Consider the following 25,202-nt stretch of genomic DNA (forward strand, 5'->3'; position numbering starts at 1 on the left):
AAGTATCAATACCATTTAAGACACACTACGATGGTTTAAATTACACTTCAAAATTATATTGTTATGATAAAATTCAAGTTAATAACAAAATAAAAAAAAAATGATTATTACTATGACATGGTTGGTAGTTACATTGTAGACGTTCTATTACATTTCAATGTAGGTTTTGGTACTTCAACATGATTGAATTATGAAATTAAAGTTTATTATAATATGTAGCAATGACGTAAGGATTTTTTTAGTAGGGAACGCTATGACCTTGCACAATGTTAAAACATGATGTCAACATACAAGAACTAAGGTAAGGTTTCACCATAGTTGTCCAAATTTACACAATTAAACTAAATGACGTTGGTATTACTTTACCTAAGTTGCCTTTCATGGTGTAAATATTAGAATATTACACTATAAGGTAGTATATTATAGTTGGACGTTATTGCATTACAGTTTAACATTCAAATTAAATAATACCAATACATTACATAATTATTTATGAACTATCTATGTCATTATTATAGCAATTAAGCTATATTGTTTTCCAACAAAAAAAAAGTAGATAATGTTTTTCTCTTCAAAAGAAAGAAATATATTTTAGGGGCCGGGCACCATTCTCCTACTGGGACGAGTAGAAGAAAACTAGGCAAATATGATGAAGCATTTAGAGTCAAATGAGGAACTTTCGTTGAAAGACTTCGATTCACTAGCAAAAGGATATAAAGAGGATTCTTCTGAGTTTCAGCATTTTAGCAATCACAGACTACGTTACAAATTATATCCTTGTGTGGTTACAAAATTAGATATGTTATCATGATAAATTTGCACAAGACTTAAGTCTATGGTTTTAGGAATTTACATCATCCTGCCGTTAAGTGGGCAGAAGACTCTGTACATTGTCCAATATATTTTAGGGGCCGGGCACCATTCTCCATCTGTTGGATGTAACCCTTATTTGTTTGAAATGGTACCAGGCATGTTGTTTAGGTTGATAAAAATTCAAACTTTGAATAATCGTTTGAAGATGTTTTATGTTTTGTTTTCTAGAGAGAAGACGGAAGAGCAAAAGACTTTCTGTATTTTTCTTAATCTCCAAAGACAAAATTACAAGACTATATCTTTCCACAGCCGGTCTAAAACCAGATCCTAGAACTAGGGACCTAGTACTCCTCTTCGACCATTAATGGTTCTTGGAGGATATCATCCATCCACTTGGTAGAAGATGAGGATGCTCAGTACAATTAAAAGTAAAACACCAGCTGTAATCTTTCTAAAACTAGGAAAAGAAACTAGCCGTTGAATTTAAAAAGTTCCTTCTAATTTTAGTAAGGTCTTCATCTCTTCATGCTTTTCTGCTTCATTTCTGATTTCATCTGCAGGATTACCTTCTGCAGGTTGTCTCTAAAGCTAGGAGGCAGCTCAATTCTCAACAGCCTCTCCTAAGCTGCTTACTGGCTTCACTCCTAACTTCATTCTCAAGTAATTGAATCGATCTTTAGGCAAGGCTTTTGTAAATATATTTGCCAACTGTTCTTCACTTCTGCAATACTTCACATCAATGGATCCTTGCTGCAATGCTTCTCGAATAAAATGATATTTCCTGTTTATATGTCTGGTTCTCTGATGAAAGACAGGATTTTTGACCATTGATATTGCAGACATGTTGTCACAAAACAATGGTGTTGCATCAGCTTGCAATTCACCAAAATCATCCAACACAAATCTTAGCCAAATGGCTTGAGCTGTTGCTCCAGCTACTGAGACATATTCAGCTTCTGCAGTTGACAATGCAACTGTGTTTTGCTTGACTGAGGCCCATGAAAAAACACCACTTCCAAAGCTAAATGCATATCCAGATGTACTTCTACTGTCATCTTCACTTCCAGCCCAATCTGAGTCACAAAAACCAATCAAAACAGCCTCCTTGTCCCTTGTGAATTCAATACCATAGCTGAGAGTGCCTTGAATGTATCTGAGAACTCTTTTAGCTATTCCCATGTGTTTTTTCATGGGACCATGCATGAATCTTGATAGCAAACTAGTAGCATACATTATATCAGGCCTGGTTGCAGTTAAATATAACAAACTGCCAACAATCTGCCTAAATAAACCTTCATCAGTCAGCTCACTTCCATCAATTTTCTTCAGTTTCTCACCAGTGGGAAGAGGAATTGTCACAGATTTACAATCCTCCAGGCCAAACTTTGCAAGTAAGGACTTTGCATACTTGCTTTGATGAATAAAGACCCCTCTTTCAGTTTGTAGAACTCTCATTCCCAAGAAATGGTGTAAGAGTCCTAAGTCAGTCATCTCATATTTCTGCATCATGTCCCTTTTAAACTCACTGAGCAATGTATTGCTACCTCCAGTGTATATTATATCATCAACATATATAGAGACTATGATCATATTTCCTTCATCATCAGTTCTAGTATATAAGGTAGCCTCACTTATGCTTCTTTTGAAATTGCAGCTTGTGATATAAGTGTCAATCTCACTGTACCAGGCTCTAGGAGCCTGCTTCAAACCATAAAGTGCCTTCTTTAACTTATAGACCTTGTGACTTGCATTTTTGACTTCAAACCCTTCTGGTTGCTCAGTGTAAACCTCCTCCTCAAGTACTCCATTCAAAAAAGCTGATTTAACATCTAATTGGAACAGCTTCCAACCCTTCTGTGCTGCAAGTGCAATTAAAGTTCGAATTGTATCTAACCTTGCCACTGGAGCAAAGGTTTCATTATAGTCAATGCCAGGTTTCTGAGCATACCCTTTTGCCACAAGCCTAGCCTTGTGTTTTTGAACTGATCCATCTTGATTCAGTTTGGTTTTGAACACCCATCTGACTCCTATAACAGGCTTGTCTGCAGGTCTTTCCACAAGCTCCCAAGTTCCATTTTTCTCAATGGTTTCAATCTCAGCATTCATTGCTTCCTTCCATGCATTGTCTTCAATAGCTTCATGATAGGTTTCAGGTTCAATGATAGTCATATGACATCTTGCATAAATGTCTTCCAAGCTTCTCAGCTTCACAGGTGTATTACCTGGTGTTGAGCCTTGACTAGTACTGCCATTGTTACTTCCAGTGGCTTGTTCATCACCAGGCACTAATTGAGTGAGATTTGGAGAGTCACAGCTTTGAGTTTCATGAATGAGTTCTTCTGGTTTAGTTATCTCTGGATTCTCATTTTCAGAACTGAGTGGCATGAAAACAGTTTCTTCTTGCTTGCTTTCCCAATTCCATGATTTGCTCTCATCAAATATAACACTTCTTGAGAGTATGATCTTCTTAGTTTGAAGATTATAGATCCTATAACCTTTCTCACAGCTGCCATACCCCATAAATATTCCCTTGTTTGCTTTATCATCAAATTTCTGTCTCAGATTTGATGGAATGTGGCTGTAACAAATACTACCAAACACTCTCAAATGTTTCACACCTGGTTTTCTTCCTGTGAAAGCTTCAAATGGTGTTTTACCCTTCACTGAGATTGTAGGACACCTATTCTGCAAGTACACTGCAATTCCAACTGCTTCAGCCCAAAAAAACCACAGGAATGTTCTTCTCAGCCATCATTGATCTGGCCATTTCACAAATAGTTCTATTTCTTCTCTCAGCAACACCATTTTGCTGAGGGGAGTATGCCACTGTTAACTGTCTCTCCATTCCAATATTAGAACAGAAATTCAAGAATTCATGGGAGGTATATTCACCTCCTCTGTCACTTCTCAGCTTCTTAAGCTTAAAACCATTTTGCAGCTCAACAAAAACTTTAAATTTCTTAAACACATTGAACACATCAGATTTGTTCCTTAGAAAATACACCCAACACATTCTTGAGAAGTCATCTATGAATGTTATGAAGTATCTGTTGCCACCAACAGATTCATTCTGCATTGGTCCACAAACATCAGTGTATACCAGTTCTAATGGTTGACTAGCTCTCCAAACTTTCTCTTTATCGAATGGTTCAATATGCATCTTCCCAGAGACACAACTCTCACAGACTTCCTTCATCTCAGATAATGCAGGCAATCCAAGCACCAATCCTTCTCTCTGCATCCTTTTCAGACTGTTAAAGTTCAAGTGACCAAGCCTTTTATGCCAGATCCTTGACTCTTCTTCAATTGAAGCTTTTCTAGCCACTGCATTTATAGATTCAAAGGACAATGGAAAGCATCTGTTCCCTGTCATAACAACCTTTGCTACCACATTTTCAAGATTACTATCATCAAATATCACAGCCATGTTACCACCAAATAGAACATAATAACCGTGTTCCATCATTTGACCAACACTTAACAGATTTTCATCTAATCCTGGAACCAGCAGCACTTCATTTATGTATCTTTTCCCTCTTCTTGTCTCAACTACAAGTGTTCCTTTTCCTGTGGCTTGAACGAGATCACCAGTACCCATTTTCACTTTGCAGGTCACTGACTTATCAAGATTGATCAATAAAGACTCTTGAGAAGTCATGTGATTACTGCAGGCACTGTCCACAAACCACACAGACTTACTTGATGCAATTGAACTTGCATGACAAGCATAGAACATTGTTCCTGTGACCAGATCTTCTTCCTTTGCACAATTTGCAACTTGTTTACCATTATCACAGTCCTTAGTTAGATGACCAAATCGACTGCACCTGCCACATTTGGGTTTTCCTCTATATCTGCATATACCAAAGTGATATTTGTCACATACTTGGCATAGTGGTTTCACATTCCCTTGACTGCCATTGGTTTGTTTGTTGTGTGCAGGAAACTTGTTGTTCCAGCCACCACCAGTACCATTATTCCAGCTGCTATTCTGACCCCAGTTCTTTCCCTTCTTATACTGACCAAACTTTGGATTTGATTTATACTGAGATCCTTTAAAATTTCCAGTGCCACTTCCATTTCCTCCAACTTTAAGACTACTGAAAGCCCTCTCAGTACTTGTGTATTTGTCTCTTTCATCATGCAAATCTTCCCTCTTATCATAAACTTTCACTGAGGCTAGGACTTCTTCAATCCTAATAGTATCTAGATCTCTGGTTTCTTCAATAATCGACACTATGGACTTGTACCTTCTACTTAGACTCATCAACAGCTTTTGAACAATCCTTTTTTCTGTTACATCTTCTCCTAGAGATTTCAAGTTGTTTACTATCTCAAAAAATCGAGCCAGGTAGTCATCCAGAGATTCAACATCATTCATTCTTAGATATTCAAAATCAGCTCTAATGGCTTGTAGTTTCACAGCTCTTACCTTTTTGTCTCCTCTGAACTCTCTTCTCAAGATTTCCCAGGCACCCTTTGCAGTCTTCTCATTTCGGATTCTGGGAAAAAGTTCATCAGTGATTGCTCCTTGAATAAGACTTAGAGCCTTGGCATTCTTGATCTTTTCCTCCTTTGTAACAACTGGTCTTTCAACTGGAATGTGCTCTGACTCGCTTTCTCCTTCTTCCTCAGAGATCTCCTCTCTGGAAGTTTGTTGTCCAGCAAGACCAACTTCAACCACATCCCATAGATCGTATGCTATGAGAATGGTTTCCATTTTTACAGCCCAAAAATCCTAGTTTGAACCATTAAATTGTGGTGTTCGTAAATCACCACCAGAGGAGCTTGATCCGGCCATCTTCTTAGGTAGCACAGCACAAATGGTTATAAAGGTACCACCTTTAACCTTTTCTGGATTTGTATCTTCACAGAATCACGTCCCTTCTTCGAAATCAGACCTAGAGCTCTGATACCATGTTTGAAATGGTACCAGGCATGTTGTTTAGGTTGATAAAAATTCAAACTTTGAATAATCTTTGAAGATGTTTTATGTTTTGTTTTCTAGAGAGAAGACGGAAGAGCAAAAGACTTTCTGTATTTTTCTTAATCTCCAAAGACAAAATTACAAGACTATATCTTTCCACAGCCGGTCTAAAACCAGATCCTAGAACTAGGGACCTAGTACTCCTCTTCGACCATTAATGGTTCTTGGAGGATATCATCCATCCACTTGGAAGAAGATGAGGATGCTCAGTACAATTAAAAGTAAAACACCAGCTGTAATCTTTCTAAAACTAGGAAAAGAAACTAGCCGTTGAATTTAAAAAGTTCCTTCTAATTTTAGTAAGGTCTTCATCTCTTCATGCTTTTCTGCTTCCTTTCTGATTTCATCTGCAGGATTACCTTCTGCAGGTTGTCTCTAAAGCTAGGAGGCAGCTTAATTCTCAACATTATTTTCTTTTATCAAAAGCTTGTGCTCTTCTGCATCAGCTACAGCTGCTTCTTCAGCTTCGGCTATGGCCACTTCTGCCTCTGAAATTGCTCGAGCAGCAGCTGCAGTAGCCTCTTGTGGGATCACGGCTTTCATTTTTGTTGGTTCTTAACTAAACAAACTAGGCTTTCATAACCCTTTGCCTTCCCTGTGTCCAAAAACAAAAACGCAAACTAGGATTAAGATTGAACTCTCATTCAGGCTCTTATGCTGAACATAACCTACCGAAGTTCTGGCAACCACCTTCAATTGCTGGTGTTAATAGTAAAAGAAAAATAAGGATAACTAGTACTCTTGTTAGAGGGTGTAATGGTATTTTTTTTGGCATACATACCTCTGGTAAATCATCAAATTCGATATTGATTTTTGAGAACCTTGATCAGGTCTGCATGAGCATCGTCTTCATCTTCATTCTGTGACCCTACAGCTATTTGCCACATACGTAACATATCTCTAATGGAAGCTAACCCTTGAAACACAATGTCAGATACTAATACAGCCTCACTTTTGGGTCAATTTATAGTTATCGTGGAGGTACTGGTTTTCAAAACAATGGACTCCATTCTTCGTGTATTAGGTTTTTGATTTCTAACAGGATCCTGTGTGTATGGTTTTTTTCTACTTGGTTGGTCACAGTTTGGTTTCCTTTTGCTGATGGATACAATGAACAATGAGAAATGGGGACAAATTAAGGAAAAATATCCAGCTGTTTTTGGTAGCAATATCTAGCAGTTGATTTGGCCTTTAAGAATAAAGTTTAACAACTAAGGACAGAAGTTGAAAATAAGAAAAGGCATAATTAGGATACCGCTCAAATGATGATGTATCAAGAAAAATAAGTGTTAGGTTGACGAACTCAAAAAAATTGAAAGTATATCGCTAAGTTTTAATCGGTTTTGAAATCCATCAAGCTATGCTATTCAATTCCAAGGCCTAAAGCTAATAACAAGCTCATGTCATCCAAATGTTCAAATCAGTGTGATGAGTTGACTTAAAGAGACAAGACTTCATTCATTTTAAGGAGTTCGTAGATTACCTGAAAATACATGGACAATAATTCCTTGAATATTTTGACAGTGATTATTTTTGGTAAACAATCTAATGTTTTCTTAGAAGTATTCATATATCAATCAGGAAGATGCTGATAAAGAAGGAGAGGTATCTGTATCTGCATTCTGTGACGCTACTCGTCAAAACTTAGCCAATCTTTTTCTTCAAAATGTAGCTTGGATAACATCATTATGCACCGTATCATGACATCATGTGCTACGACCAGTATGATAGCGATGTTGATTACCTATTTGAAGCAAAATTAGTAGTTATTTTGATCCAAAAGTTCAGAACTTGTATGTTTATGATTATGATAGTTTAATCTAACAGACTTGCCAAATAGTGAAGTGGCTCTATGATATGACAAGCCAAGAAATAGAAATTTGCGATCTTATGTATATGTTAGACGCAAATCATAGGTTTAACTTTAACTTTTAACTTGATGCTACATATGGAACTAGTCGTGAAGGAGCAGTTTGATGTGAAAAAGGAGATGCTGTGCATGCACTACTATATATTTATTATCAGGAATCTACAGAACAGGATGAATACCATCGTCACCCTTATATCTGTGTTCATAGTTGAAAATATATTACATTTTGAGAGAGAGAGAGAGAGAGAGAGAGAGAGCGAAACAGAAGACAGTCTGCCTAGTTAGACGCTATTTCAATCTCATATTTCTTCATGATAGGAGTCTCATCTACGGCTTTATATCCATTTACAGTTTGAGAAGGAACTAAACAAAAATCGCTGCTGGTACCAGTTGTTGGATTTGACGTATCATAGACGGGTGCAGCAGGGTATGGAGTGTCCGACATCAAGTGCTGAAAAGGGTTAGTTGAAGGTCTAGGAATCTCCATTGCTCCTTCCAACATTTTCACCACAACACTCATTGAAGGCCTATCCTCTTGCTTATACTGGACACACCACATAGCTACATTTACCATTCTCTCTGCCTTCTCCTTATCTTTCTCCTCTATTCCACAAACTACCATCAGCTCTCCTAATTCTCCGGGTTCAAACTTCTTCCATACCCACCTCGGGAACCAGTCTCGGCTATCTTCGACTTTGATATCAAGATTCCTTCTCCTGCCTATAATCTCAAACAATAGCATTCCAAAGCTGAACACATCACATTTGTGTGTTATTGGGAACCGCTGCCAAACTTCTCTCTCTTGCGCGTTTCCGACGATTCTTGCACACTACAACCAAGACAAAAGTATTCACTAAGGTCATTCCTACTCCTGCAAAATTCAGAACTCATTAGTGACAAAAGAATTATAAACAAAAGTAGTGGATGCAGAAAGGAAAAAGGCAACGGGTAGAGACATAGATCTTTACCCAAGACTAAAAAAATAACTGCTCGCGCTCCATTCCAGTCAGTCGACATTAATCAAAAGATAGATCGACTACAATAAAGTTATAAAATGCTTCAACAAACACTCAAATGTAGCAGAATTTAGATTACACTGTTAGGAGTTTCATATAAGCATGCACATTTAGAAAAGGAAGGAGTTTTGGAATAATCACACAATCGAAGGAGAAGTGAGAGACAGAGAGCAGTTCTTAGTTCTTCATGGAACTCATCTACTCTCATTCAGATTCCCTTAAAGCCGACCTTAAGTAGACAGCATTGATGCAATCCCAGCCCTTCATTTCGCATTAGGACCACACAAACACACATATATTGAGAGAAAGTTCCAAGTAAGGAATTAATAATTTCTTGAGTCTCCATTCTTCAATTCTATGAACACACTAATTACTACTATTTTAATTTTAGTAAAACCGTGTGGGGTTTCCATGAAGATGCTGACATAACAGGGCGAGAGAAAGTTCAAAGTACGGAATTAATAATTTCTTGAGTCTCCATTCTTCAATTCTATGACCACACTAATTAATACTACTTTAGTTTTAGTAAAACCGTGTGGGGTTTCCATGAAGATGCTGACATAACAAGGCGACAACGTTATCAGCACACTTGGACCGCTTCACTAGCGTGAGAGCACTTTCAACCAGACGTGTCTGGCCTTCTTCATAATCAGCTGAACCCATTAAATTGGTAGCCAAAATGTCGGTACACTGTAAACTGTTCAAGTAAATTGGTAGCCAAAAGGTCGGTACACTGTAAACTGTTAGCCAAAAATGTTGGTACACTGTAAATTGTTAGCCATTAATAATAATGTGGTTAACCTATTAAGTACATTGTAAATTGTTGGCTAACCTATTAATATCCATCCGAGAAATGCTAAGGAAACTCATTCAAAAGTGGAACTCTTCATGGATTCTCTGCCAGCTCATGTTTTGGGCACAATTTTTGTGTCAACATTATAATCATTGTGCCAAAAACATGAGGGGAGCAGAGAATCCATGAAGAGTCCCACTTTAAAAGAGACATCTTAGCATTTCTCAATCCGTAAACCCCTTGTTGAAATAGTGATTCCCTCCTTGGTCATGGCAGAGGAGAATATTTCTTTGCTTAGTGAGCCCACTCACGAGGAGGTGTATTACGAAGTAAAAAGTATGGATTATTCTAGTTCTCCAGGGTCAGATGTGTTTTTTTGTTGCATGCTGGAGTATTGTTGGCTCTAATGTGGTTCTAACTATGCAAAATCTTTTTCGTTGATGGAAGAATTCCTCTTCGTTTCAGTTTTTGGTCGTTCTTATTCCAAAAGTTCCAAGAGCAGACTCAGTTTCCCAGCTCTGCGCTATTGAGTTGGCCAATTTTACATTCTCATTAACAGACGGGGGCTAACTGCATCTAGAAGTGTCTCACCTCAGGAACATGGTTGTTTCATTTTTTATGCAACTATTCTTATTTCTGAATGCATAAAAAACTCTTGATAAGAAATGAGTGTGGGTAATCTTGATAAGAAATGAGTGTGGGTAATCTTGATAAGAAATGAGTGTGGGTAATCTTGATAAGAAAATGAGTGTGGGTAATCTTGATAAGAAATGAGTGTGGGTAATCTTGATAAGAAATGAGTGTGGGTAATCTTGATAAGAAAATGAGTGTGGGTAATCTTGATAAGAAATGAGTGTGGGTAATCTTGATAAGAAATGAGTGTGGGTAATGTGGTCATAAAGTTAGGCATTAGAAAAGCTTTTGGCTTTTCTCATGCTTTCGTTATCTGGATTGAAGAGCTTTAGGTTTTTCCTCTCCTGCTCGAGAAGGGGTCCTCCGAGGGGATCCCTTAAACGACAATTTATTTTGTGTAATGACGTGCTTGAAAAGTTGTTAGTAAGGTGGTTAGTACCATATTTTTATTGTCAACATAAATTACTAGGTTATATTTAACTACCATATTTTTCAGGGTGATACTTTCCTCTCTGATTTTTATGATTTGCCAACTTTTTGGTAGCTCTAGCTCTCAAAGTTTTAGTTTACTACTCTCCACAAACCCATCGCCAATGGCATTTCCTGTGGAAGCCACATCATACCTATACAATTCTTCTGTTTCTTCTTTATTTTTATTATTGGTTGAACGTGGATCCTTTCTGGATTTTCTTTGTGAGGATTCTTGGGATCCTTAAATCGTGTCTATTCATCGTGTAGAATTATCAGAGAGACGGGCCATGCAGTCCATTTCCAACAACATCGATATTGTCCCCAACTTGGTAATTCCCACCTGCACAATCCGTCAGGTGTGGGATTTTATCACAAAAGGTCTCGGTATTAGTTGGAGTGGGATTAGGGTATTTAAACTATTCTTTTGTCATTGATACGGGCGATGCGGGACATTTCAACACGCCTCCTCGCATGGGACCCAATTAGTGGGTCATACGTGGGAGATCCACACATCGACAACCACGTGGAGCCAAGGGGACTCACCCTACACGTGGGGCCAAGGGACCCACCATCATTGCGTGAGGCCAAGGGGACCCACCCATCACATAGCAATACGGTACGGGCTTGCTCCCTGACTCTGATACCATGCTAATTAGGGTTTATTTTGGGGTTTTAATTTTCTAATATTATTCTTCTCACCAAGGAGGGAAATATATATTGTACAAGATTGATTTACAAGGAAAGAAACACCAAATAATATCTATCCTAATTACATACTGATTACAAGGACCCAAACAGATAACTAAGCTAATTACAAAGGTCAACTCTCCAACATGCTAATTAGGGCTTATTTTGGGGTTTTAATTTTCTGATATTATTCTTCTCACGAAGGAGGGAAATATATATTGTACAAGATTGATTTACAAGGAAAGAAACACCAAATAATATCTATCCTAATTACATCCTGATTACAAGGACCCAAACAAGTAACTAATCTAATTACAAAGGTCAACTCTCCAACACTCCCCCTCAAGTTGGTGCATAAATGTCGTTCATGCCCGATTTGACAAGAGAGTTGTAAAATGCTTGACTGGCAACAGCTTTAGCTAAGATGTCCGCTAATTGATCCTCTGACTTTACAAACGGGAATTGAATAATATTCCCATCAAACTTCTCCTTAATGAAGTGTCAGTCAACTTCCACATGTTTCGTGCGATCATGCTGGATTGGGTTGTGTGAGATATCAATCGCTGCTTTGTTATCACAAAACAAATTCAAAGCCGACATTGAAGGACACCCAAGTTCTTCGAGTAACCTTTGAAGCCATAAGAATTCACATACTCCTTTTGCCATACCTCTGTATTCCGCCTCTGCACTTGATAAAGCAACCACTTTCTGTTTCTTACTCCGCCAAGTCACTAAATTTCCCCCCACAAATGTAAAGTAACCCAATGTGGATCGTCGATCAGTAATATTCCCTGCCCAATCTGCATTGGTATAACCTTTTATCCGGCAATGACCATTCTTAGAAAACATGATGCCTCTACCCGGGGCGGACTTTAGGTATCGTAGAATGCGTTCAACCGCACCCATATGCGTATCACTAGGGGAATGCATAAATTGACTAACGACACTTACTGCATATGCAATATCAGGCCTGGTATGAGATAAATAAATTAACCTCCCAACTAACCTTTGGTAATGATCTCGGTTAGTGGGAACTTGATCAAGGTGCACGGCAAGATGGTGATTTTGGACTATAGAGGTGTCAACCGGTTTACAATCAAGCATTCCAGTTTCGGCTAACAAATCAAGAACATATTTTCTTTGAGATAGAAATATACCCTGTTTAGATCGAGCTACTTCTATACCCAAGAAATATTTCAATCCACCAAGATCTTTCATCTCTAATTCAGTTGCTAAGTAATCTTTCAAGCTTGAGATTTCCTCTTTATCATCACCCGTAACAATCATATCATCCACATAAATAATAAGTGCGTTAATTTACCCATTTGATGTTTCAAGAAAAGTGTATGATCAGAATTGCTCTGCCTGAACCCATACTTCCTCATAGCTGTCCGGAACCTACCAAACCATGCCCGAGGTGATTGTTTCAATCCATACAATGCCTTATTCAACTTACACACCATTCTGTGTTGTGAAACCGATGCATAACTAGGTGGAATATCCATATACACTTCTTCTTTAAGATTACCATGTAAGAAAGCATTTTTCACATCAAATTGTTGTAATGGCCAATCCAAGTTAGCCGTCAACGAAAGTAACACTCTTATCGTATTAATCTTTGCTGTCAGAGCAAATGTTTCTGTATAATCAACACCATACATCTGAGTGTATCCTTTGGCCACCAATCGTGCTTTGTATCATTCAATCGACCCATCAGCTTTGTACTTGATGGTGTACACCCATCAACATCCCACTTTCTTCTTTCCTCAGGGTAGCAGAACTAAATCCCATGTTTGATTTTTCTGAAGTGCATCCATTTCTTTCTCCATTGCCTTAGTCTATCAATCATCAGATAGTGCCTCCTTCAATGAACTTGGTGTGCTATCATTGGATATTTGTTGTACAAAAGCTTTGCCGAGTTTTGATAATTTATGTGATGACACATAGTTGGCAATGGGATATTTAAAGCCTTTTGTTGTTTCCGGTGAATATCGATTGGGTGGCTTTCCCCAGTTGTGCCTGAAAGGTAACTGATAATTCGGAACATCGGATACATCAATAGGGATTGTAGATCTTACCTCAGGAATATTCTCTGGAGTATGGTCATCTGATGGTACTGTATTTTGAGACCAGGGGGAGTAGTATCAGTAAAAGTCTCAAGATCGACAAGTGGCAGCATTGTTGCCGTGGGTAAGGACGGCACTGTCGTGCCTACCGCTGGTTCTGTAGGCAATGATGCTACTTCTGGTTGTTGGGCTGGCACTGTAGCCACTGCGGGCTCGGCTACTGGCTCGGCTAATAGTGGCAGTGGAAGATCACTGGTAGCAGCCATGGTCTAAACCTACTCGTCATGCAATGTCTCCCCCTAAAGATGAGGGTTGGAATAAGCCAGAGAGTAATACATCTCAAACTCAGAAAAAGTAACATCCATGGTAGTATACATCCAACGTGAATGAGGGTGGTAGCAACGGTACCCTTTCTGATGTAGTTCATACCCCATGAAAACACAACGGAGAACACTTGGGTCAAGTTTTGTCTGTTGATTTTTATGTAGATGAACAAAGGCAACACATCCAAAAACTTGCAGTGGGAGCACCAAAACGGACGGTAGAGGCAAGAATGTAGCAAGAACTTGCAAAGGTGTAAGAAAATTCAATACTTTGGATGGCATGCGGTTGATAAGGTAAGTGACAGTCTAAAGAGCAACATCCCAAGAGGAGCGGAGAACATCCGCCCCAATCAATAACGATTGAGCCGTTTCTAATAGATGGCGATTTTTGCGCTCAACCACCCTATTCTTTTGAGGAGTCTAAAGACAAGTAGTCTCGTGGAGTATTCTGTGATTAATTAAATAATGTGTAAAATCATTATTAACATATTCACCACCATTATCAGAACGCAAAATCCGGATTTTAGTAGAAAACTGTGTCTAAACCATGGTGTGGAATGTCTTAAACGCCAGAAACACATCACCTTTATGCTTAAGAAGGTATAACTATGTCATCCGTGTGCAATCATCTATGAACGTTACAAACCACCTAATACTAGATGAAGTAGTAATCGGAGATGGTCCCCAAACATCCGAATGAACAAGACCAAAAGGAATAACACTTTTATTAGAATTCAACGAACAAGAAATATGGTGACTCTTTGTCACATCCCGGTCCGGGAATGATCACTTCCCGGGCCCGCTCCACCATCGTAGCACGATATTGTCCGCTTTGGGCTTACCATACCATTCCCTCACGGTTTTGTTTCTGGGAACTCACAAGCAACTTCCCAGTGGGTCACCCATCATGGGATTGCTCTAGCCCCCTTCTCGCTTAACTTCGGAGTTCCTACGGAACTCGAAGCCAGTGAGCTCCCAAAAGGCCTCATGCTAGGTAAAGATGGGAATATACATATAAGGATCACTCCCCTGGGCGATGTGGGATGTCACAATCCACCCCCCTTAAGGGCCCGACGTCCTCGTCGGCACACCACGGCCAGGGTTAGGCTCAGATACCAAATTGTCATATCCCGGTCCGGGGCGGATCACTTCCCGGGCCCGCTCCACCACCGTAGCACGATATTGTCCGCTTTGGGCTTACCATTCCCTCACGGTTTTGTTTCTGGGAACTCACGAGCAACTTCCCAGTGGGTCACCCATCATGGGATTGCTCTAGCCCCATTCTCGCTTAACTTCGGAGTTCCTACGGAACTCGAAGCCAGTGAGCTCCCAAAAGGCCTCGTGCTAGGTAGAGATGAGAATATACATATAAGGATCACTCCCCTGGGCGATGTGAGATGTCACACTCTTGGCAAGTACGCAAATGTCACATTTAAAGTCTGAAACCGAACAATCAACAAATAAATCTGAAAACATATGCTGTAAATAACTAAAAGACGGATAACCCAAATGGCGATGCCATAACCATATCTGACGCTGTTTGTGATCAACGGCTCCTTGGGCGAGATTAACCCGTCATGTACTGACATCGTCCACAAAATAGAGATCCCCTATCTTAGTACCACGACCAATTATCTCTTCCGTGAGAATATCCTTAATAAGACAAAATTTTGGATACAATAGTACACAACAGTTCAATTGCTCAATAGCTTGGCCTAGAGACATCAATTTATGCTTTAGTAAAGGTACAAGTAGTGTATGCGGCAAAGAGAAGGTAGGCATGAGTTGTACATTGCCAGCGCTAGTTACCGGTGTGGTGACACCATTAGCATTAGTAATATTTCGTCGAAGTGGAACAATATCACAAACTAAATCAGTGGGGTCATAGGTCATATGGTATGTGGCACCGGAGTCAATGATCCAATCGGACTGAGAATCACAATTATTCATATTAAAAGCATAACCATAACTACCTGAGGACTCCGGAGGCATGTTGGAAGAACTCGAAACATGAGGATTCATGGTAGGGTCAGTTATGGTAGTAGTGTTTAGGGTTGTAGTGTTTAGTATAGGGGTAGGATCGATTAGGATGAAATTGTTTCCATCGTGAAGTGGTGGTAGGTTCTCCATAGAAGGGCTGAGTTTGCTTGAAAGAACTGGGCAAAGCAGATATCCTAGGATCTTTACTCTGATACCATGTAGCATTCTCAGAGAGACGGGCCATACGACCTATTTCCAATAACACTGATATTATCCCCAACTTGGTAATTACCACCTGCACAATCCGTCAGGTGTGGGGTTTTATCACAAAAGGCCTCGGTATTAATTGGAGTGGGATTATGGTATTTAAACTATTCTTTTGTCATTGATACGGTTGATGTGGGACATTTCAACACATCATACATCGTGCGGTCAGTTTTTTTTCAAGTACTATTCATATTTAATTTTAAATAAAAATATTTAAAATGATTTTTGGCCTCATGATTTACGATGAACGGACACGATTTGAGGATTCCCAGGTCAACAGAACCACAAACACACACACACACACACACACACACATATATATATATATATATATATATTTATATATATTATAACATTTTAAGTTTTGTTCAGAGAAACAAACGATGATTTGGCTCCATGATTTTATAGCCCACTGCTGTGTTATACACTAACTAAATTGAAGGATTAGTATATCCTAGGTCTATTAATCCTAGTTATCTGCTAAAGCATAAGAATTCACTAGGGTCAAGTACTCTTCCATGATCAGTTCTTTGAAAATGGGACCTATTGAGAGTTTCTTTTTGAACGTTATGCTAGGTATGGTGTCATCACATCTGACTATCATAGCCTTCTCCGACTTGAACCTCTTCATGTGTGTACGAAGCGTCTCCTTCAAATCATTCCTCATGTTGAAAAGATGGTTGGACTTCTTTTTAATTGAGCAGTAGGATGAATATTCCTTAGTGTAGACCAAGGAAAGTCTGTCGAAGCTCTAGATGGACCGTGGTGGTAGGGTGTGGAACTAGTTTTGTGCCTCGTTCTGCAAAGTAATGGCAAACATCTTGCACATGAAGGTGTCATTGTTCCTGTGGAGGATCATTGTATTTTGGTAATGCTTGAGGTGCCTCTCCAAATCTTCGTTTGTTGAGCAAAAATTGTACAAGAAATGTAACGAATAATTCACTCTGCACAATCTCACCTTTATTCATTTTTCGAGGAAGGTTTAAATAATTTGAGTTTGACCCATTTATACTATACATCTAAAAATTACAATTCTTCGTTAAAAAAGAAAAACCTTTGATTCCAATATGAATATATTGTAATTGGGAATTGGGGTGCTTGTTTGATTTTGCGGTTGCACCTGGGTCGAGCCCTGGATTACCTACTTACCCTTTTTGGAGAGATCAAGCCACTCGAAGTTGGGGATTTTCAATGAGTGAATGACCCTCTGAGAGAGAAAGATTTGGCCTTCGATTTATTTAGACGCTTTGAATTTGTTTGATTGAATTTGGTTGAATGAACCTGGAATTTGATTTACCAGGGATTCATTTTTGGGGTTTTGTGTTTGTACGGTTGCATCTAGTTGAATCTCTAGATTTCCTACATACCCTTGGTGGGATCAAACCTAATGTAGTTCGTTATTTTCAATGAGTGAATGACTCACTGAAAAAGAAAGATTGTATTTGAAGCGGCTTTGTGCCATTTGGAATTTGAAGCGGCTTTGTGCCATTTGAAATTTGGAGCGGTTTTGTGCCATTTGAAATAATTTACAACCATGATTCTAAAGTGGTTCGCATCCACTAATTTAATGTGGTTTGAAGTTGTCTCCATGCTTTTTCTTTTAAACCGTTTGAAACCGATGTGCCTCTGTCACGTCGTTGCATTCCTTGCCATTTGTTACTCGACCTAAGTTCTAATTCATGGGGTCCAAATTTACAGAGCTCATATGAATTCAGATAAGAAATGTGGCTTCACGGGAGTATCATTCCCAATTAATTTGGGAAGTTTGTCAGCAAGCTTACTTTCTTCTCTTTGTGAACTTTGAACTTTCCAAGTCCATATAGGACTTCACGTGGTGTTTCAAAAAATAAACACCTTTAGCTTTTCATCACTTTGAAGATATAACAAAGAAAGAAATAATAAAGAAGAATAAAATTGTTACCTTTGATTCTTCTTCCTGGTGAACGTTCTGCGTAATTGCAACCCTTTGCCCCTTTCTTCTCCTTCTCTTAAGACTCTCTCTTTCTATTTCTGTAGTATTTCGTTCTTCTTTCTGCCGTTGCTCTCTCAGCTTTTTACCGTCTGTCTTTTCCTCAAGATTTCTATCTTGTCTTTTTCTGTTTCTGTTTTTTTATCACATTTTATAGAGTGAAAGCATGGAACAGTTACTTTGCCATTCTCATATATCAGAGGTGTTGGACGAACCACTATGTTGAAGACGTGGGAGTGTGGGTTTGTTTTGGAAGAAAACCACCTCTTCAGAACATGATTGCATTTAATCCCACCATGTGAATGGATTGGACTCTCTTTCTCAATGGGTTTTAGCCCACTTTAATTTTTAGTAGAGATTTTTTTTACACCACACTAGATAGTAGGTACATGTGGTGTAGCTTTATCAGGCTGCCACACGACTCATACACACATGCTTCTTTCACTACAAGAATACCACACGAGTCCCCAATTGGTTAAGTACCAATTGTTGCTTAGATAGAAGTTTGTCATGCATCATTTTCTCAACAATTTAATTTGATTTCCATCAAAGAAAGAACATTTGTTGGAGGTCATGACTTGACTATTTGGCTGTTCACAAGAAAACGATCGATGCTTGGTGCCCATTGAACGAACAATGCACATAGCCAAGAAAAGTGTTGCATTTTGCATGATCCAGCCAGATCTTATAGGAAAGTTCTACCTATTTATTTCAGCTTAACTTTTATAACTGTTGCTGCACATACAATACAAGGAACTACTTTACCAGTGAATGAAAAACAAATGAATGCAAAATTATCTTGGGTTGAGTCGCGAACAATGTCGCTTTCTTTAAGACGTTTTGTGGCTTTGCCCAAGTTGTGAAAGCAGTCACAAATGCCACACCATTCCTAGGATAAAACAGCCTAGGATCAACTCTGCCTAGATAGATCCTTCTTTCCGCTAAGGAAGATCCAAACATTTTTCACCCATTCAATTACTAAGTATTCTCAAGGTTTTTGTTTCAGGTTTTTAAGTCAGTATTCATTGTTGTAAAACCCTAATATGTATATAGCTGAGTTTTAACGTTGGAGAAGTTGAGGAAAAAGTGCTCACCAAAATCCGGCCATAAAATTAGGAATCAAAACCATTTAAATGAGGAAGAACAGGTCTTTTAGTACAAAACAAAAACTTTTTGTTCAAGAAAAGATTTCCCGATGTGAAGCAAAAATTATTCCAAAAATCTAAAGATGAGAACGCCTCAATAAATGGGCATGACACACAAAGGTTCCCACGCGCAGTTCAACATCCATGGAGGCTCGAATAGCTACCTACGACACCATCAAGTTCATCTACTCGTGGCATGGAAAAGTCAAAGGCATTAAAGATAAAATTAATCACCAAATCCTATCTTTAACACATTCCTGATTGAGCTTAGTGCTTGCACTAAGGGCTAGGGTTGCTTTCTCTGTTGGTTGAATTGAATGAGTGGAAGGGATTTACACAAGACCACAGAGTGGGATAGAGGGAGCCTTAATAATGTTAGAAAGTTCAAGAGAGTGAGAGATAGTACGCCCAAAACTCCCATGCCTTTCTGAAGTTGCCCACCTAGCCCCTAATCAAACAAGGGGCGCTATCACGTTACTAATATAATATCAAGTAAGGGTTCATCTTCTGTTGAAAAACTCAAACAAGGAAGCAATCCTCATCACCATCAATCAAGGATATTTACCTAATAATTCTAAGATACTATCTCCTAATTAGTATCTTAGAATTACCCTTCCTCAACCATTTGGATAACTCACCTTGGTTAATCGAAAGCTGCCATGTGTAGGGCAAACCCTAACCCCATGGTCGACCACCTCCTATAATACCTCATCTCCACCATTTACTGGTAAGCTCGACACTATGCATACAAGTCCTAAACTTTCAACTCTTTTCAGAGTTACTGACTTAGGCATAAAATCTATTGGCCAAACCCCCCTTCCCAACCTCATGGGCATGTAAGGTTTTCCTTGATTGATGGTGTTAATTGTTTTGTAGGTGCACTTTTGTCAAGATTGAAGATAGAAGATTCTTGCTTCCACAAATTGGTGTTTTCATTAAGAGCTTGATTCAAATACTCAAAGAAAGCTCTCATATTTGGAATTTTCTATTACATTGAATTTCCCATAGACTCCTAGTCATTGAATTTTTCCTAGAAAAGTTCCATGATCAGTCATGGGGAAATGATACAATGGTAGGAAATTCTATGAACGGAACACTTTACATCGAAGGAAACAGACTTGGGGAAGGAGACCAAGATGCGGCCTTACGCCAACAATCCTCTAGGCTCAACGAGACGAAAAGAAGAGCCCCACTACCGTGAAGTACAACCACCACCACGTCTGCAGCCCAACAACTATTGTAGGAACATCAAGCCACAACTCAAGGTGTGTACCCCACAACCCTTGCTGCGTGCCAATCCAGCAAACCCTAGGCAGAGGCCCCAGATCCATGATGCTGTAACCCATGTGCAAGAGGCCCAAGCCTATCAACATAGATAAGCAACAGCTGCTGCTGTGGCTCACGAGTCACAAGCCCACCTTGCTACAAATGTACTCCAAGCTAAGAGAACGAGCAGCGCATCGCTTAACAGCCAACCATGTAGGTTGGCATGTACCCATACCGCGACTCACTCTGCTATCTAGACTGGTCCAAGTCCGATTCAGCTGACCCAGCTCCACATCACCTAACCAGCTCAGGCCTAACTGGTCAACTTACTGTGAAATTAGGGTATTTGCACCTTCTTTTTTTTTTGCAGGTTTGCTCTATCCTAGCCCCAAGTTTTGAACTTACAGCTCCCTGCACTTCCACCATTTATGGAGATGCCTATCATCCAAGCTCTCCCCCCCCCCCCCCCCCAAAATGGCGATTAGTACCTGTTGGAACGGATTATTTCGGGTGCTTCAATTCTTCACTAACAAGTAATCTTGAACACATTGAGAAACCTTAAACATCATCTTTGCTTGCCATTAACAAGGGTAGGGAGACCTGCAAGAAAACACTATGACGCTCAAAGTCAATTTTATTCAAGATGATTGCAACATATCATAAAATAATTTCACACTTCCCTCCCTTTCATGCTAGTGGGATTGTTGGCCTTTTATATGTATTCAAGTCTTAGGCTCCAAGTTCCACTTTTCTTCTATTTTTCCATGTTCCACATTCATTGGAAGTATTTGATCATGCTCATTTACTTTGGCCTCACTCCCCATGTTTAGCATACTAGTTGCTTGTGTTAGTGGAGGAGTAATTTTTGAATCCCGCATTGCCCTATTTCTTCTCTGCAAACACATATCATTTAGGATTATAGAGAAAAATGTTTCTTTGCATAAATTCATTCGACTGAGACATCATCATGAGTTTAGTCATCGGCCAAGGTCATACGGTCTTTAACCATAATTTTGACCTTCGGCCACGGTCATATTGGTCTTCGACCATGAGTTTTGGGTTTTCGACTTTCGATCTTAAGCCTTCGGCTCTTATTCGGTCTAGGTCTTCAACCCACAGTCTCATGATCTTCAATCACCAATTTATGTACTAATAGCATACCCCAGAGTAATTGAAATTTATATAGCTTAAATATTACTAACGAGCATGTGTACGATAGAAACTTTTATCTGTTGGGCAACTATGTTGCTGGCGAAGCAAAATAAGTGCATTTCCTTTGCTTACAAGTATGCCCCCTTTTTCCTCATCAATGAAATTAGGCGGCTTTTGCTTCCGATATAAACAAAAGTATGAGTATGCTCCTCGTTTGGAAACCCTGTATTGCCACAAAGGAAATCTTTAAGGGAAGGGATCCCCAACTTTTTTATAAAAATGGGGATCCTTTGTGGGGTCGACACCACATCGAACCTTAACGATCCGAATCATCAATTTTTCAGGTTGCACCTCATAGATCATCCTTGCAAAATATTAGCCAAATTGGAAATGTTTAAGACATCTAATTGGGTTCAAAGAAATTAACGAATACTCTATTATATAAAAAACAATGAAATTTGATCTTGATAATTAAATAGGCAAATGGTTTTGGATTGAATTGAATTTTTACAAGAATGATCTATGAATCGAGACTAACAAAATAGATAGTTCGAATTATTAAAATTCGATGTGGAGTGGGCCCCATACCTAATCCCTATTTTTTTCAAAAAATGGGGATCCCTTTGCATAAAGGGCCTGTTGCCACAAAAACTGCCATCATTGTGATGCAAAAATCTTAATCTATTCGGCTTTAAGCTCTGATAAATTCACTTCTTTAGACAATGAATGCCATGACTATATAAAACATCACCTGAAGTCAGAATTTTTGGAGCACGCAATTCCAAAATGCATCCAACAATAAGAAATTGTATTGATAAGCAAGAATTGTGAGAGAAATAAGCAATTTAAGTATTGACTATATACTTCTTATCTTGATCGGCAGCCAAGTGATGTTCAAGTACAATATAGCCATCGCACATGGCTTTTCTGGTTTTCGTCTCATTGTATTAATTAGGAAGCACTTCAGACACAATTCCATATAAACATAGATGACCCAGCACAAGTTTAGTGTCTAGTAGCCTGGAGCGCACACCTGCATTGGTGTTAACTTCCTTGGTGGGAAAAATTCAAACACTCGTATCTGTTAAGAGTTCCTGTTATATGTCATGTCTACCCTAGATTCTTGTGGAACTTAGGGGGGCCCTTGAACAATACGACCATACAAGCAATTTTTGAAGAAAGATTCATCTGGATGCACTTATACTAAAGTCCACCTTATATAAGTCCTGTAGCAATTCCTTTTAGGTGCCCATCTGTGTGTATTAGCAATATACTATGGTACCAAATGGCCTGTTCAGCTAGACAAAAAGAGAGTAAAATGTTTTGATGATAAATGCATTAAGGCTGAAGAGTTTCCTGTATCTGATAGGCGGTGCTTCTATACCCCATCTCTATAATTGGAGCTTTTTGCTCGTCACTTATTTGTGTAAATATTTGTCAAGCAGTATCGAAAAAGTCAGTACATCCCTCTGTAATTATGAGTGCATTGATCATCGTGGTTTGGTCTTGGCAGCCACAGTAAGCATGTCAATATTGAGGCATCTGACTTAGGGCTCTTTCTAGTGTTATACGACGACGTGGTAGCCGTGGCTTTGTTGAAGATCCTTGGCCCCATATCATAGCCACTTGCCCTCTATTCAATGAGTTTAACCTGACAGCATTGAAGAATGTTCATGAGAGTTATATTTTATAAAAACTTTAAAGTTGAGAAAGGTTGTGTTTCAATCCCATATTCATCTTGTGTGGGCTACGATCAGAAGAGGCACCCATTGTACTCATCCACCATAAAAGAGAAGAGATTAAAAAATTAAAAAATAAAAACTCTTCGGTCTCTGCGTGGGTCTTAGCATGTGCCTCCTACACCAATCTAATTAGTTTGCCACACATACGATGATACACCTCATAGAACTTGAAATTGTGAAAGCATTTTTCCAAATAAAATTCCAATGAGACGAAGGATTGTGACAGTTCTTTAGAATTATGGCAAGAAGAATTGCAATCATAAGATACCACTGTAATGATTCTCATTTAATTCGTGAAACTGAAGGGTAGGAGTATAAGACTTTTTCTCTATTCTTGCACGGTTCCATGGCTTCTCGAGACGACTTTTTGTAAGTTTCCCACTGACAGTGCCAATTGTTGAAAGGGAAAATTTCGAGTGCTTCAATTCTCCACTAATAAGTAATCTCGAACATGTTGAGAAGCCTTAATCACCATCTTTGCTTGCCATCAATAAGGGCGGGGGGGCCTACAAAAAAGCACTCCGACGCTCAAGTCAGTTTTTATTCAAGATGATTGGGGCATATCACAAAATAATTTCCTACTTTCCTCCCTTTGATGTTGGTGGGATTTTTGGCCTTTTCTAGGCATTCAAGTCTTGGGCTCTAAGTTCCACTTTTCTTCTATTTTTCCATGTTCCACATTCCATGGAAGTATTTGATCATGCTCTTTTCACATGAGAAATCCGATTAGAACTGGATAGTTGAAAAGGTGAAAAGATAGAGTTTTCTGGGGGAGGCACACATTTTCACTGTGGAGCCGATAAGTATATTGCATCAATTGCAAAGGTAATATTTCTTCCCCTTAATGTATTTGCTAAAAAAAAAAAAAAAATGTATCAGCGGATGGAATTCTCTCTTTAAAGATTTTTGTGAACTTCCAATTGAGCTTGGCAGCCGATTCTGTGATATTTTATTTACCGTTGCATATGGATTGAGTGCTTGCTTTTATGGTGTTTTGAATTGGCAGATGCTCAACTTTTCCAAAAACAATTTGAAGGATGAAGGAAGGTTACGAACAGTTTTTTTACGTTGGTTGTGGAGTTGCAAGTTCGGAGCCCATTTGCTTTCATCTCATATTATAGCAATGCCCTTGGCACTCAATGATGAGCATCAAAACCAGATCCAATTTTCTTTAGAAAGAGGAATTCCAGTGTATCTTGGTGTTCTAGGAACCAAAAGGCTTCCTTACCCAGGCAAATCGTTTGAACTTGCTCATTGTTGTAGAGTTGATTGGCTTCAACGAGATGGAATCCTTCTTCTTGAGCTGGATATGTTGCTCAGACCAGGAGGTTACTTTGCATACTCATCTCTTGTAGCATATGCACAGGATGAGGACGATCTTAAAATATGGAGAGAGATGAGTGCCCTTATGGATGCATTCGATATTGTGTTGTGAGTAACTTGATTCTCTACTTTGACAGGTGTGAAGTCTATTTAACATACCCCCGGACTTATGATTTACTCCATGCTTGAACTGTATTCTCAGACAGAAAAAAAATAATGTAGTGCTGAGGATTTATTGCTTGAGATGGATCGCATACTACGCCCACTGGCTTCATAATCATCCACGACAAACAATCAGTAGTAGATTTCGTTATTAAGTATCTAACGGCATTGCACTGGGAAGCAGTGGCCGTATCCGATACCAGTTCATAGGCAGACCAGGATGGAGACGACGTTGTGTTTATTATCCAAAAGAAAATATGGCTGACACGCGAAAGCTTCAGGGATTCGGAATACGAAAATGCTCTTCGGTCCCCATTTCGGCTTCCCCATTATTTTTTTGCTGACTCAAGGGATTAAAAGCAGGGTCCCAAGCAGAGTTTTAGTAAACAGTAAATTTTGTAGCATTACAGTGATGCATGTTTACATCATTTCCCCTTTTTTTTTTAATTGATTTTGATATTTATTTTTTTGGGGATCTTTTTTTTTTTCCTGTTATATTGATTTAATTGATGAAACAAGGACTAACGGCATCTATAG

At 38.9% G+C, this 25,202-nt stretch overlaps 1 protein-coding gene and 1 non-coding gene across 2 annotated transcripts; one reads left to right on the forward strand and one right to left on the reverse strand.

The window, feature by feature from the left end:
- Positions 1-669: 669 nt before the first annotated feature.
- On the reverse strand, positions 670-8,892 carry LOC137731459 (uncharacterized). Its single transcript, XR_015958025.1, has 4 exons — positions 8,639-8,892; positions 6,582-8,541; positions 6,206-6,395; positions 670-944 (listed from the first exon to the last, which is right to left on the reverse strand). It is a non-coding gene; the product is annotated as an uncharacterized LOC137731459 (transcript).
- A 4,331-nt stretch (positions 8,893-13,223) lies between these two features.
- On the forward strand, positions 13,224-24,799 carry LOC148690036 (putative methyltransferase PMT8). Its single transcript, XM_088687163.1, has 5 exons — positions 13,224-13,296; positions 13,404-13,591; positions 23,486-23,549; positions 23,929-24,005; positions 24,187-24,799. The coding sequence occupies exons 1-5, from the start codon at positions 13,224-13,226 to the stop codon at positions 24,613-24,615; spliced, it is 831 nt and encodes a 276-aa protein (XP_088543289.1). The 3' UTR covers positions 24,616-24,799.
- The last annotated feature ends 403 nt before the right edge of the window (positions 24,800-25,202 follow it).

Source organism: Pyrus communis, chromosome 16 (genome assembly GCF_041283825.1).
Source record: "Pyrus communis isolate YQ-2024b chromosome 16, ASM4128382v1, whole genome shotgun sequence".
Lineage (NCBI taxonomy): Eukaryota > Viridiplantae > Streptophyta > Magnoliopsida > Rosales > Rosaceae > Pyrus > Pyrus communis.